Consider the following 13,910-nt stretch of genomic DNA (forward strand, 5'->3'; position numbering starts at 1 on the left):
TGTCCCCTCCCTCTCCAGGCTGGCGAACCTGCCAGAGGCCATGCCCAGGGGTGAGTGATCCGTGCAATGGGATCTCCCACTGCAGCAGAGCACCATTGCCCTCGAGGGTGGGGCTGTGGGTGAGAGGAGGTGGCATGCAGAGATGCAGATGGGGGGGGGGGGCAGGGGGGAACCCCCCCCCCCATATATAGCACTGTCAGGAGTTTTTCACTGTGTTTAACCAAGGCCTGCTCCCAATGCAGTCCAAGGCCAAACTCCCATTGACATTGCTGAGAGCAGGATCAGGGGCCCTGAGTGAATGTGGATCCCTGTGTTTGCTTCCAGACCTTCAGCAGAGCCCCGCAGAGGAAGGGAGGAGCATCACTGACTCTCTCATCGCCCAGAGAAACCTGTCCTGCCCTGCAGAAAAAGAGACCCCAGAGAGCATGTGAGTGTCTGATCGCTGCTGAAATGGGATGTCCGGGATCAAAGAAGGGAAGTCCCTTGAAATGAGGGATGGGTGGGCACCCTAGAACCTAGCAGATGGGAAGGGAGATGTAATGATACTCCCTAGCTCTTACATAGCACTTTTCAGCAGTAGATCGCAAAGGATTTTTCAAAGGACGTCAGTATTATTATCCTCATTTTACAGATGGGGAAACCGAGGCACAGAGGTAGTGACTTGAGACACACACGGTAATGGGAGATCACCCTAATTACTAAGGGCATCTGGTTGCTTTGCTCCTACCATGACCCAGCAGGTCTGTGATTGAAAATAAAGTTGTAGCTTTATTAAAGGGAACTGAAAATTGCTCTTCCAGCAGTCTGCGATCCTTCATTGTGGAGGGGCTCTCGGAAGGATCTCCTTTGCTCTTGGATTCCAGCAACACCCGCAATTTGGCTACACAAAATTGTTCTGAACGCCTTTCTCCGTAGATCCAAGGCCTTGGCGTCTCTGCTCACCATCCGCTTGGACAGGGAGAACATTTGCGCTATCAGCAACCTGCAGGGTCTGAGAGAGGTCCGCAGTCTCTACCTGCAAGAGGTAAAGCGCTTAGCATGCTCTTTAACATGATCTGTCTCTCAGGCTGGGAGATAGCACCCCCTGGAGATGAGCTCTGGTTTTTCACAGCAGCCAAACTTCGCCCACCACAGTAAATTCCACTATAAGCAAGAACATACTTTGGCTTTGAAATAAGATCAGACTTTCCTCTGGCAAGCAGTTTCTTGAGAATGCTTTGTGTTGGGGAGGGACACCCCGAGGGTGAGAAACAGAGACAATGGCAGGTGTGTTAGGCCCAGATTTTATTTTTTTTAAGTATTTACTATTAATAGAAAAGTTTGAGATACAAAAAAAAAAATCTCTGAACACGGTTTTGTGTTTTGATTTAAACATTTCCCTACAGCAACGGCCACCTAACCATCACAGCCTTGTGCCAGGCGTTGAGAGCCAGAAAGTGAATATATCCTGAAAGACACAATTAACAAAAGTCACAATGACTAGGGGCCTTCCACTCTGAGAGACAAGTGGCCACAAAAAATAAACGAATGACCTAAAACCAAGGAAAAGCAAATCTGATCTTTAATTCTTTTGCTTTCGATTATTTAAGCTATGGAAGAAGAATCAGGAATTTAACCATCTAAGTTACACCGATAAGAAGAACATTTCAGGTTTTAAAAATCTGCCTTTTAAATTGACCTTTAAAAGAGCTCCCTTTGGATTAATAAATAACGGACTGGTGCTCTGGCTTCAGCCATCTGGCAAGTCGAGCTAAGACCATGTACATGTACAAGCCCCGCGCCTGCAATGGGATCCCTGCATGCAGCCCCCTGCAGAGCCCACTGATTTGGGGATCCATTTGTGCAGCTCTGATTGCAGGATTGGGGTCTTGGGGCTGGTCTGCACTGGGCTCTTACATCGGTTTAGCTTCGTCTCTCTGAGGTGTGAAAAATCCACCCCCTGGGAGATGTAGCTATGCCGACCTAATCCCTGGTGTAGACAGTGCTGGGCCAACGGAAGAATTCTTCTGAGGAAAGCTGCACATGCGCGTAAAGGCTTGCAGGGGCTGAGTGATTCCTATGTAAAGGTTCCTTGTTTGGGAAGCTGGGCAAATCTAACCTGATTAACACTCGGCCACCTCACGTGTGTGTTTCACGCCTTATTGTCCTGACTGGAGAGTCTGCTCTCATAGTCTGATTTTTGGCAAGTTATTCTTTCCTTTGTATTCCCCCCACCCCTGCTCCTTATAAATCTGAGAACTGTTTCCTAGAAGGAAGCATGCTGTGGAAGAGCCAACACAGGACTACGACTCGGGGAGTTCTGCGTTATAATCTCAGCCTTGCCCCTTATTTGCTTTGTGACCTTGAACAAGTCTTTCACTACCTCAGTTTCCCTCATCTGTAAAATAATACTTGCCCAGCTAACTGTCGGGGGAACTCCCAGGTCTAGTTAATATTTGTTCAGCGCTGCGAACACGTGAAGTGCCATTGTTCGTTTTCATTTAGTCAAATCATTTCATTTTTCAGAACCAAATTGAGACCATTGAGAATCTCAGCTGCCTTCCCAACCTCCGGTAAGTAGGGTTCTTTACACACGCTCTCTGTACAGTGAATCGTGTCATTAACAGCAGCCGTTGCACTGCAGCTGTAGTGGGGGATGAATTTCCCAAACGCGGGCGTGGCAATCAGAAGAGAACACCGGCTTTTCCTCAGGGAGGAGTGAGGATTGGGTGTAGTTAGTGACATCAGCAGCCTCATGGCAGTTTAACCTTAAGAACTTGGCCCCGGTTCTCTGGCACACAGGACTTTGCCCTCCAGTTTTAAGTTTTCAGGTACAAATCCAAAGTAAATGCTTCTGCTTTAGTGACACGACTGTCTGTGTCTTTTGGCCCCCTTTCATTCCCACTGAAGGCAACGGCAGTTTTGCCATTGACTTCAGCACGAATTGAGCAGGTCCTTTGAGATCAGCACAAGCTCTGTCTCACCTCGCACAAGAGCACAATACAGATCTGATCAGATATAGTCCCCGCTGCGGAAGTCCCCAGCCTCTGTGGTTCCCCTTTGCATTCACTGACACAGCTTCTTCCACCCCACCCCACCCCTCCTGCCCTGCAGGTTTCTCTCACTGGCTGGAAACCGCGTCCGGGTAGTGGAGAACCTCCGGGACCTGCGGCAACTGCAGTTCCTGGACCTGTCGCAGAACCGGATCGAGACACTGGACCCTGGTAGGAGCGGTACAGGCAGCAGCCTCTGCTGGACAGGCTCAGACACACGCAGTTGGCTGCTCTTCCGTGCCTTCTCCTGCATATTCCTCATTGCTCTTAACATGCTTTGAGGGCGGCCCCATCTCAATAACTGGGCACATCCCTAGCCTTGTCCAGCCAAGGTGCCAAAGCAGGAATAAACCAAGACTCCCACCCTGATTACTGCTGCCCTGTTCTAACCACTAATGCACCCCCCGTCCCAGACTTGGGAATAGGATTGAGGAGCTCTGCTAACCAGTGCCCTGCGCTAACCACTAGACTACCATCCTTCCCTGATTTGAGACTAGGACCCAGGAGTTCTGATCTCAAGTGCCCTGCTTTAATCACTAGACCACACTCCCATTTCTTTACCTAACGAGTCTCTTTTCCGTTTGACAAACATTTTCCTCCTCTGCGAGAGCAGCAACCATTCTTGTCTTGCCTTCGGTTAACTCCCTCTTTTGTGCCCCAACATCTCGAGCAGGGATACGCACCGATGTGGGAAAAACACATGCCGATTGGCCAGGGAGCTCACGCGTGTGTCTCCTGCCAAAAGAGCAGCTTCTTTAAAAAGCAAGAACTGTGTGTTCGAGTGAAGGAATTCTTTATGCTGTTGTGAATCCAGCTAACATGCGACATCACATTCCAACAGTCCTACGACGTAGTCTGTCCTTGGCCGGGTTTCTAAGCTACAGCCCAATAGGCCGTCACGTTTTTCCATGAAACTACAGTGTCCTCGTTAAAGCTCGGATTCAGCAGAGCCCCAAAGCATGTGTTTTAAGTCCCATGGACTTCAATGAACCTGAACACATACTTTGCTGAATCAGAGCTTAAAGTTTCTTTTCAGTTTCATTTGGGCAGGAAGCAGATAAGGGACGGCCATGGCCAATAGTGGGGCCTTGTAACTCTTAGGCACAGTAGCCACTTCCCAGGCACTCTGCTTTTCAAAAACAAAGCTACACGCAGATTAATGACAAATCCATCTGGGTGTTCCCAGGGCAAAGTGTGGAATGAAACACTCTCCGGGCAGAAAGCTATTCTACAATTTGTCTCTTCCGTCCAGAGCAGGCCTCTAGTAACATGCACCGATGTGGGAAAATCACGTGCAGCTCGGCCTCTAGTTTGTGGCAGGGAGAAATGAGCAAGGGAACGTGGGTTTTTAAAGCTTAACCATGTAGTAGCAGGATACTGGGAATCAGGCCTCCTGGGTTCTATCACACAATCGCTGTGTGATTTTGAGAAAGTCACCCCTGTGCCTCAGTTTCCCCCGCTGTGAAAGGGAATTGATACTCCCCTACCTCCAAGAGGTATTGTGAGGCTTCATTAATGCTTGTAAAGTACTCCGAGAGCTCCAGAGCAGAGAGGGGTGGAGGGGTTTCAGTGGACCTGCAGCCTATCAGCTCATCCACTTACTTAGCAGCCAGAGCTCAGATTTGCTCCCTCACCTTCTTTCTTCCCTTTGGTCTGTGCAGATGAGCTGCCCTGGACCCTCCGCATCCTGAACTTATCGGGAAACAGGTGCACCCACCAAAATGGCTACAGGTGAGAGAGAGTGCGCGAAATCTCCCCTCCTTTGAGTCTCATGGGTGAGAACTAAAGCCCAGCTCCTCAAAGATAACTCCAGTGGGCGTTAAGCACCTAATTACCTTTGAGGATCTGGACCCAAGCACCTAATCCTGCTTCTCTTACACAAGTGTCTCCAGTGCAGGCTGGGGGTTGCTAAACTGGCTCAGGCTAGCTCTGTACCTTCAATGGGAGACCCTCTAAGGATACACTTAAGCATCACAAGGAGCGGGGTTATTTAGATAGGCTCCAAACTGCCACTGAAATCCGTGGAAGTCTGGAGCTTAAATGCCTCGGAGCATGTGGGCCACAGTGCCCAGAGTGGTGGGTAAGACTGTGCCCCCAAAGCATTCCCCCATACCGAGATGCAGGGGCAAGGGAGGTACTGAACAAGCCCAGGATTGAGTGGCGACAGCTGGCGAGCGGCTCCTTCCTTCCATGAGTTGTTTTTTGTTGGCTTATTGTTGTGTCATTTTTGTGTTTGTGTCAAAATGCAAATAGCCTCTTCCTGCCCTGGGCTCTGAGGTCGTTTGACCCTCGCCTCACCCTGCCCTGCATTTATATTTATAGCCCCTGGTTCTGCTTGTCTGAGTTAACCCTTCTCCCCTTTGTTTGGTTTGCGCCACATGCACTTGTCTGCTGCTCTGCCTTCCAGCAAGGTGAGATCTTTAAAGGCTTCCCCGCACCGAGCCGTGGCCAGCTGTTGAGGCCTGCCCCCTATAGCAGCTCCCACGTCAGAGCTGGGGGAGGTGGTGGCACATTATTTCCCCATGTCAGTTCTGACCCAGTGCCTCATGGTGGTGCTAGGAGGGGCTATATCTCCATCTTACCCTCTCCAGGTCACTAAAGACCCCATGGTGTATTTTGCAGGAGCCCAGGATATTAAATGGGTGTCCTCCCTAAACGCCAACTTGAGTAATTTCCTTCGGCCTCCCTAAATTCTTCCCCATCTGCAATTTCAACTGGATAGCAGAATTGTCACTTTCTGCCCAAAGCTGTTATATCGAGTTATCCCTGTTCACTGCTGTGTTCCACCCCAGAGGTAGCTGCATTGCAGCAACACTTAGCATGAGCCAGTGTGTGTTTGTGTGGTCAACGCACTTTAGGATCCTCGGTGTTGGAAGGCACAATATCTTTTTGGTCCTTCCAGAGCGTTGGTGCTCGGGGCCTTGCCCCATCTCATGAAGTTGGACACCCAGCTTATCCCCAGCTGGAGGGACCCTGACCCAGGGGAGGAGGAGGAGGAAGAGGAAGGAGCTTCTGATGACAGTGACTCTGAGGAAGATGATGATGTCCCTGAGCTGACTGGTCCTTTCTGTGCAGACAAAGGTGATCAAGCTGCTGCTGTCAGCTATATGACCAGATTCTGCTCTTGGTACACGAGTAAATTCAGATGAAGTCACCTGCGCCTGGATTTGCACAGGCATGACCACAGGCTTGGGCTGTGTGCGTGAATACCAGTGCTATTGAAAGGGGCTGATCTGACCGTCCTCCCCTTCCAAAGATGGGGGAACACCCTCTGCTCTGCAGCACTCCTCAGGATCCTAGCTGAGGGCTCCACACACCATGTTCCCATATCACCACCAGGGGGACCCTGTGCCGTAACACACAGGAGCCAGTTTAATGAGCCTGCCCCACATGCTGGTCTGCTGGCTGCAGAGGGGGACTGCTCTAACTTTTCCCACTCTCCCACCCCGCAGAGTTCTTTGCGGGTCTCCGCCAGGAGCTGGCTGGTCGCTCACAGAGGAGGCGGCAGGAGGCACTGAGCGAACACCAGGCCCGGCTGGAGGAGCTCACAGAGCGACAGAGACTGATGCAGCCGCCAGGAGATCTGTGCCCAGGAAGCCGGGAGGGCCGCCTGGCACCTAGCCCAGTGGAGGAGGGAGCTGCAGGAGGGAGATCGCCAGCCCCTGGGCTGCTTGAGCCGCACCCCAACCCCAAGTCAGGATCTCGGCTGCTTTCTCTACCGAAGGCAGGAGGCTCTGCGAGGTCTGGCACCCCACGCACTGGCGGGCAGAGCAAGCGCGGGAGCAGGGCCCGCCTCCAGCCCCCGAAAAGGGAGGCTTCCACCACAGTTAAAACTGCAGCCAGGGCAGCAAAGAAGTGACTGACGCCCAGCCAGCCCCCGCTGACCGCGCCGGCCCGGACAAAACAGCACAGTGGCGCTTGCAATTGCAATGTAAAACCTCTTTATTCCACCTCAGTCTGTCTGCCTGTGGGCTTCTGTCCTGCGCTCCCTGGCGGGGGTGGGGCTAGCCCCGCGCAGCATCCCAGCTCTGTACAGGACACGTAGGTGGGGAAAGTGACTTGAACGAGGTCCCTAGGTGAGTCAGAGAACCCAGCTGTCCTGTGCTCTAACCATTAGGCCGTGTTTCCTCTTAGGAAGAAGCAAGGTGGGCCCCGGTAACCCAGCCACCAAATTCAGCTCCATCTAGCTAGCTGAGGCTCTCCCCTTCCCGGTCCCACGGAGCTCAGGCCTGTTCAAGCTGCTGAAGCCTCCACTGGAGCCCTGGACTCTTCATGGGAGTGACAACTCGTGCAAGGAAAGGAGTGGCAGGCGCCCGCCCGTTCCCGGGGAGGGCTGTCCACAGCTACAGGCTGGGCAATGCCAGGCGGAGGGTCCAGAGAGGGCACCATGCCAGAGCAATAATCCCAGTGGCGTAAAGCCACTTCCAGTCCAGTTCACGCAGCCGGAGAGAACGGCAGCGATCGGATGCGAGGTTAGGAATCAGGATCGGAGCAGACGGGGGCGGCAGCAGCAGCGGGAATTAAGGTTCTCCTGTGCCTTTGAAATGCTCCCCGCTGAAAGGAAAGCAGGGGAGAGAAGCGAACAGAGCAACCTCCAGACAGGGTAGGGCAGGCAGGGCTCTGAAACAAACCAAGTGGGAGGGGGTGTCCTTTCACCAGCGGCTGGGGGTGGCCAGAAGGTGGACCATGGCTCAGCTACACCTATTCTCCTCTTTCTGATGGTGCAGCACAAGAAGACCACACGTCCCAGAATGCAATACTCTGCCTTGCTTTGAGCAACCCAGTTATGTTGCATGGTGGACCCTGTAGTCTCTATGGGCCATATATCTCTGTTAAGGATGAAGGAGCGTCAGGTTCCCAAGAGGAGGCCGACGACATCCCAGTGACTGATCAGTGTAACCCGTCTGTGACGGCCTCCCCAATCCCATAAATAAATGGGGCTGTTCCAGGCTGACGCTCTCCCAGCCAGTGGCACACAGACCGTCCCCTTAGGGACAGGTATTAGACCACAACGTTGTGCCCTTCACGTGGCTACTGGGCCATGTGGCTACAATGCCACACTGGAGCCTTTGCTCCATTTCATTCCAGGCCGCGGCCCAGAGCGGCTCTGCCTAGGACGGGGATATTAATGAGCACAGAGGCAAGGGGGCAGCCAGTGTTGCATGGAGACAAGGAAACCAGTGTAGACAATACCCCAAAACGGACCTGCAGTCAGGGGGCACCAGGCAAAATCAAGGGATCCCCCAATAGAGATCAGAGGGGTGCAGCCCACAATCCATGAACTCTGCAGCATCTTTCTCCTTCCCCTACCCACCCTCCCTGAAACCCACCTGCCTCGGGCTTATTTGTAGAACATGATTTCTGTGTCCACACAGTCAAACAAGAGGTCAGCCAGCTCCTCCGGGTCCAGGGTGATACCACTGGCCAGCATTTCCTTCATGGCCTCCAGGCCCTGCCTCTCCAGATCCTGCATGGTCTGCTGGAGCTTCTGGCCCTGCTCCTGTGGTACAGGGTCAGTGGAGAAGAGAGAGACGTAGAGACACATACAGCCTAAGCCACTGCTTACGGGGATGGTGTGGATCCGGAGTGAGTCCAGAGTCTAGTTCCATCCTCTCCACCTCCTAGAAACACCCCGCTGATCTCAGACAGCCCAACCCCAATCCTCCCACTGTACTGCTGGGAGCTCTGCAGCCCAACTGGCTCCCAAGAGAGAACCCCAGAGCCCCTGGGAAAGCTCCCAGGGCTGGGGTGATAGGGAGTTAGTGCCAGGCGAGGCCATCAGGAGCCTTGCTCAGCATTTGGGAGGGAAGCAGAACCCCAGGGTACAAGCCCAGGGCATTCAGTTACCTGGTTAGTCTCCATGAGATCCAGTGCTGCCTGATGTGCCCGGTAGAGCTGGTGTCTCCGATCAACTCTGCTCTGAAATCGAGGGACCTTCTGGACGGGGTCCTTGTCACCGAAGCTCGGAGACATCGCCTGTAGGACCGGAGTCACGTTGGCGACGAAGATGAAGGGCTTGAATATGGACCTGCCCGGGCAGGAGAGGGGGCGCAGAGACTGTTAGGGGTGTCTCTACAGCCCCACAACATCCTTGCTGAGACGTTCCACGGCAAAGTGGGTTTCGGCCAGAGGTTGCCGGGGATCTGCCTCCCGAGCAGCTCATGCCCACAGGGGAAGCAAACAGCAGGACGCTAGCACTGCCAGGGTTCAAACCAAACGCCTGCTCTGCAGGTGAGCGGGGCGCCCCAGGCACCGACCCGGCAAAGGGGCAATGGGGTCGGATGCTATTAGGGCAGTGAAGATGACTCGGCTGGGACGCTGTCGGGTTCCCCATTTAAGCCTCGATCCCTGAGCTCCCAGCGACTTCCGGTGGGCTGAGCCCTGGATTCTCACTGAACCAATCCCAGGTCAGTCTCCACCCGGGATCCCCCTCGGACATCTGCAATGGGCACTCAGCAGATGGTTCTACTGCTGCTGGGCAAAGGGCTAAACAGGACGGAAAGGGCTCTCGTGATGTTAATGTGCAAACAAAGGGCCCGATCCTGCCATAGGCCAAGCGTCCTCAGGGAAGTTGCTGGTGGTTGAGGCCCCTCAGTACCTTAGACACGACAGGCCTGTTTAATTTTCCCACACTGTCTTCTCCCAGCCTCCTCCGACAGCCGGGAGCCTGGGGCTTTCCAAGCATGGCACGCCCCTTGGGCAGCACTGGTACTGACCTGGAGGGGTCGGGCGTGGCTGTGAAGAAATGCACGCAGGGCAAGGCGGGGTCCTGGGGGAGGATGGACACCATGCTCCCCGTGGTGCGGAAGCCCTCCGAGTCCACGCAGATCCCACTGGCCTTGTCCCGCAGGATGGCCATGATGGTCTCCGCCGTGATGCGGCCTAGCAACATCAGGGGGAAAGAGCTGGAAGATCAATGGGTACGTAACCACTGGGAGGGGGACCAGTTCATGCTCCCCAGCGACCAGCAGCAGGTTAGGTCACCATATTTGTGGCCAGTGAGATGAGACCAAGTGGTTGCTGGATGACCCAGAGAGACGCCTCTCCTGATTGCTAGGTGCTGCCCCTGCCACCCAACTGCTCCCATCCCATTGGCCAGGAGTCTGGCTTTGATCCTTCACCTGGATGGTAACGGGCTGAGACACCACATTGGCACAACCCCATCCCCCGCACCCACCTGCATGCTGCTGCAGTAGCTCCTTGCCAGCGCAGTACCGGGCCTTGGCCGCCTCCATCCGCACGGGCTGGTGGGTCAGAGAGAAGACCTTGGTGAAGTTGAACTCCCCATCCCCGCTCCACCAGCCCTGGCTCTGGGCGTGGCGTCTCAGCCCCGCGTGCTCGGCGGTGATCTCCGTGCCGATGCTCAGCTGGTTGGAGATATTCCGGGTCCCTTCTGCAACAAGACATGGCTTTGGTTAAAAGGGATTGTACCAGTGGGAATGTAGCCATGAAGGCTGCCAGCCTGGGTCCTTCCCAAGACCTGACACCTCCATCCACCAATACAGCACAGGCAGGAGCAAGGCAAGCGTCTGGGAAACCGCCTGACCCAGACACACACCTCTCTAGGAGTGAGCATAAGAGTCAAATCGCTGTGGCCTGCTCAATCCTTGGCCTTTTTGCTGGCATCACAAACGAGGAGGCTGGGGGTGGCTGTGATGCAAACTGGGCTGAGACTCACCAAACTCATCACACCGGCCGCCAAAGAGGCAGCAGATGGGAACAAAGTTTGGTAAGCAGCAGCCTCGGCTGGACTAGAACTGGTCGGCCAGAGGTGAAAGGCTCCACGTTTATCTGAGCTGTCCAGTCCCCTACGTCCCAGATCAGCTCTCAGTAGGACTTTTCTTTCATCCATCCCTGTGCAGACAACATCCCTGCTGAGACTGGACTAGCAGCTCCCACACAGCACCTCCTGCTGGGACTGCAGTAACAGAGCTCCCTTACTCGCCACTATGCAGGACTTCCGCCTCCCCGGGTATTCTCACTGCTCACCTCGGATCCTCTGGGCTGCCCAGTACCGGCCGGCTGTCTCCAGCACCCAGGCTTCGGTCCGGTCCGCCAGCAGGAAGGTGTTGTGATAAACGAAAGGGGTCGACTCCTCCTTGCAGCTGCCGCCCTGGCCGTAGCGCTCCAGCAAAGCCGTGATGACCTGCAGGGCTTCGTGAGCCGACCTGCCTCTCTCCAAACCCAGCCTGCGGCAAACAGAGCAGCTTTGGAGAGGGGGTTGTGGGGGGAGCCATGGATCTGCGCTCTTCCCCTCTCCAGGCACAAGCCCAGAGGAGCGCCCCAGCCCATCCGGAGAACTACCGGGGGGGGCAAACAAGTATGGGCAGCAGGCAGCTGCCACAGGACGGAGCCGGGCAGCTCAAAATATCAGATCACAGCCCAACGGAGGGGGTTGGACTCAACACGTCCAGCTGATCAGGAGGCGGCAACACTCCATAGCACCTGTCTCCCACGCCCGGCAACTCTCACCTGACCAAGTCCATGCCCAGCAGGGCCTCCTCCTCCCCAACAGGCTCCTTGGTCCACACCCCTTCGTTCCCAATGCAGACGCCATGCTCATTGGCTCCCATCTCGGCGCCCCACAGCCAGGCCGGGCGGCTCAGGATCACCGCGTGGGTCCTCTCTGCCTGCTCAACCTCTATGTACGTGCACTAGGAGGGCAGGGGAGAAAAAGCACACACGACTGGGTTGTGGACCTTCAACAAAAGGTGCTCCCTCTCCTTAATACAGGGGCTCAGATCCCCATCTCTTCCGCCCAGAACTGGGTGTCCCCCCTCCCCGGCACATAGTCTGCTCACCTTGAGCTTTGCCCCCCTGGCATAGGTTGCAGCAGGGAGGTAGACGACTTCCTGGACCTCATCTCTAGGCCGGTCTGAATTTTTGCCGAAGATCACGGCCCGGGAGGCGGTGGCTGGAGGGAGAGTGACGAAGCAGTCGCAGGAGGAGGGCGGGGGGCAGTTCTGCTCGGCCATCCTAGCTAGGAAGAAACAAGGTGAGTCAGGGTCACCCACTCTCAGCCATTTCTCAAGTGGGTCTCCCTGCCCAGCGCTCGAGTCAGCCATTGGCACCCTTCACAGTGGAGTCCCAGGGCATCCCCTGCCATGTCCTCCCGGAATCAGTTCACCCACCCGGCTGCCTCGTGCTGATTCCAAGGCCACCTGCTGAGGCCGGGAATGCCGCCGTGATGCGCTGGCCCAGGGCGGGTGAGCGCCTGGCACAGGCCAGCCACGCTCAGGGCGGCTGGGGACTTCTCCTGCCACGGGTGACGTCATCTCCCAATTTTGCAGCTCTAGCTGGGTCACCCCCTCCGGCCGACACCCCGTGACCTTGGGCCCGGGGATCTTGTGGTCAGAGGAGGAGGAGGGCAGCTTATTCCTCCACCGCTCTGGAAAGAAAACCCCGGCGGAGGGTTAGAAGGAAGGTTCAGGGTCCCTGCTGCAGACGTGAGGGAGGCACAAAGCATCCCAGGGACGGAGGCGCAGGAGTTCACCCAATCGAGCAGCTCTGGCCTGTGGCTGAGGCTTGTCCCACGCGGAGGCAGAGAGCTCAGCTGCCAAAGGGGATTTGATCCCCCTACCCTCGTCACAGCCCTTCTGGGAACAGCTCCCCGGCCGCCCTTTGCCAACAGGGGCTGGCAGGCAGACTGGCTGAATCCAGGCCAGCTGGGACCGAAAAACAAAGGCTATTTTGACTGGGATTAAAGACATTTCAGATTAAACTGTCAGAGCAGAGAGGCCCTAGGGCGACACCCCCCTCGACACAGACCCAAGCCCAGGGACAGCAGGGCCCACTGGCCACAGCATGCCAATGGATCAGCCCTATCTCCCTCGCTGCAGCCCTCCTCCCCCCCCCCCCCCCCCGCCTTGCCCGGGCCCGCGGGGTCACCCCCCCCCCCCACCCCTGCATTGCACGAGCCTCGGGGGGGTCTCCCCGCACCTCCCGCCCGCCTGCATTGCACGGGCCTGGGGGGGCTCCCCGCACCCACCCTCACCCGCCTGCATTGCACGGGCCTGGGGGGGGGGTCTCCCCGCACCTCCCGCCCGCCTGCATTGCACGGGCCTGCGGGGTCTCCCCGTACCCCTCCCCACGCCTGCATTGCACGGGCCTGGGGGGCGGGTGTCCCCACCTGTCCAGCCTGGCTCTGCGCCCCCCGCCGCCGGGACCTTCCGCGGCTCGGAGCTGGCAGCGGCGGCGCCCTGTGGCCGGAGGCTGCTAAGGCAGGAGCGGGGCCCTGGCCCGGGGAGCGCGGGGGGGGGAGGGGAGCAGCGCCGTTTCCTGCTCTCCCCAAGGGGGACTTGAACCAGGGACAGACCAAGAGTCACCCCGGGCTGGACCGGCCCGGAGCTGGAGCTAACCGCACCGCTAGGAGGCGCCCTTGCGCCCTGCTCCTCCTGGCCCGGATCAGCCCCATACCCCCGGCTCCGGAGGAACCCAGGCTATGGACTGGCTGGGAGTCCCCTAACACATCCCCTAGGGAATGAATGGGGTCCCCTGGCTAACACCCCCCCATGGACTGAACGGGGGTTCCCCCAGCTAATCCCCCCTTTTAGACAAGGAGGGGGGGCCCCCCCCCCCCCCCCCCCCCCCCCATGGACTGAATGAGGGTTCCCCTAGCTAATACCTCCTTTTAGGAATGAATGGAGGGCCCCTGGCTAACACCCCCCCTCATGGACTGAATGGGGGTTCCCCTAGCGATTACCCCCTTTTAGGAATGAATGGGGGGGCCCTGGCTAACACCCTCCCCCCATGGACTGAACAGGGTTCCCCTAGCTAATACCCCCTTTTAGGAATGAATGGAGGGCCCCTGGCTAACACCCCCCCATGGACTAAATGGGGGTTCCCCTAGCGATTACCCCCTTTTAGGAATGAATGGGG

The 13,910-nt window shown here is 56.3% G+C and overlaps 2 protein-coding genes across 3 annotated transcripts; one reads left to right on the forward strand and one right to left on the reverse strand.

Moving 5' to 3' along the window:
* Nucleotides 1-6: 6 nt before the first annotated feature.
* LRRC46 (leucine rich repeat containing 46) lies at nt 7-6,891 on the forward strand. Its single transcript, XM_024203718.2, has 8 exons — nt 7-50; nt 325-427; nt 916-1,024; nt 2,506-2,552; nt 3,094-3,203; nt 4,694-4,763; nt 5,935-6,113; nt 6,485-6,891. The coding sequence occupies exons 1-8, from the start codon at nt 41-43 to the stop codon at nt 6,889-6,891; spliced, it is 1,035 nt and encodes a 344-aa protein (XP_024059486.2). The 5' UTR covers nt 7-40.
* A 65-nt stretch (nt 6,892-6,956) lies between these two features.
* On the reverse strand, nt 6,957-12,881 carry SCRN2 (secernin 2). Of its 2 annotated transcripts, none has more exons than XM_024203709.3 (9): nt 12,526-12,881; nt 11,834-12,012; nt 11,505-11,686; nt 11,022-11,221; nt 10,210-10,425; nt 9,749-9,914; nt 8,880-9,060; nt 8,363-8,532; nt 6,957-7,586 (listed from the first exon to the last, which is right to left on the reverse strand). In XM_024203709.3, exons 1-8 carry the CDS (start codon nt 12,740-12,742, stop codon nt 8,374-8,376), a joined length of 1,500 nt encoding a protein of 499 aa, XP_024059477.2. In that variant the 5' UTR covers nt 12,743-12,881; the 3' UTR covers nt 6,957-7,586; nt 8,363-8,373. The 2 variants fall into 2 exon arrangements, with proteins under 2 accessions (XP_024059477.2, XP_024059476.2); XM_024203708.3 differs by having other exon boundaries at nt 6,957-7,652.
* Nucleotides 12,882-13,910: the final 1,029 nt, after the last annotated feature.

The sequence above is a fragment of the Terrapene carolina genome, unplaced genomic scaffold, assembly GCF_002925995.2.
Source record: "Terrapene carolina triunguis isolate 2854851 unplaced genomic scaffold, T_m_triunguis-2.0 Scaffold193, whole genome shotgun sequence".
NCBI classification, from domain to species: Eukaryota; Metazoa; Chordata; order Testudines; family Emydidae; genus Terrapene; species Terrapene triunguis.

What these genes read in the sequence shown, in the direction of transcription:
- LRRC46 (XM_024203718.2), top strand. An exon ending in GATCGAGACACTGGACCCTG is followed by an intron (nt 3,204 to 4,693) that starts GTAGGAGCGGTA and finishes TGGTCTGTGCAG; the next exon opens with ATGAGCTGCCCTGGACCCTC. An exon ending in TCCTTTCTGTGCAGACAAAG is followed by an intron (nt 6,114 to 6,484) that starts GTGATCAAGCTG and finishes CCCACCCCGCAG; the next exon opens with AGTTCTTTGCGGGTCTCCGC.
- SCRN2 (XM_024203709.3), bottom strand. Translation starts at nt 12,742, where the DNA reads ATGTCTTTAATCCCAGTCAAAATAGCCTTTGTTTTTCGGTCCCAGCTG. An exon ending in GGCCAGAGCTGCTCGATTGG is followed by an intron (nt 12,013 to 12,525) that starts GTGAACTCCTGC and finishes GTTTCTTCCTAG; the next exon opens with CTAGGATGGCCGAGCAGAAC. An exon ending in ATCTCATGGAGACTAACCAG is followed by an intron (nt 8,533 to 8,879) that starts GTAACTGAATGC and finishes CCTGTACCACAG; the next exon opens with GAGCAGGGCCAGAAGCTCCA.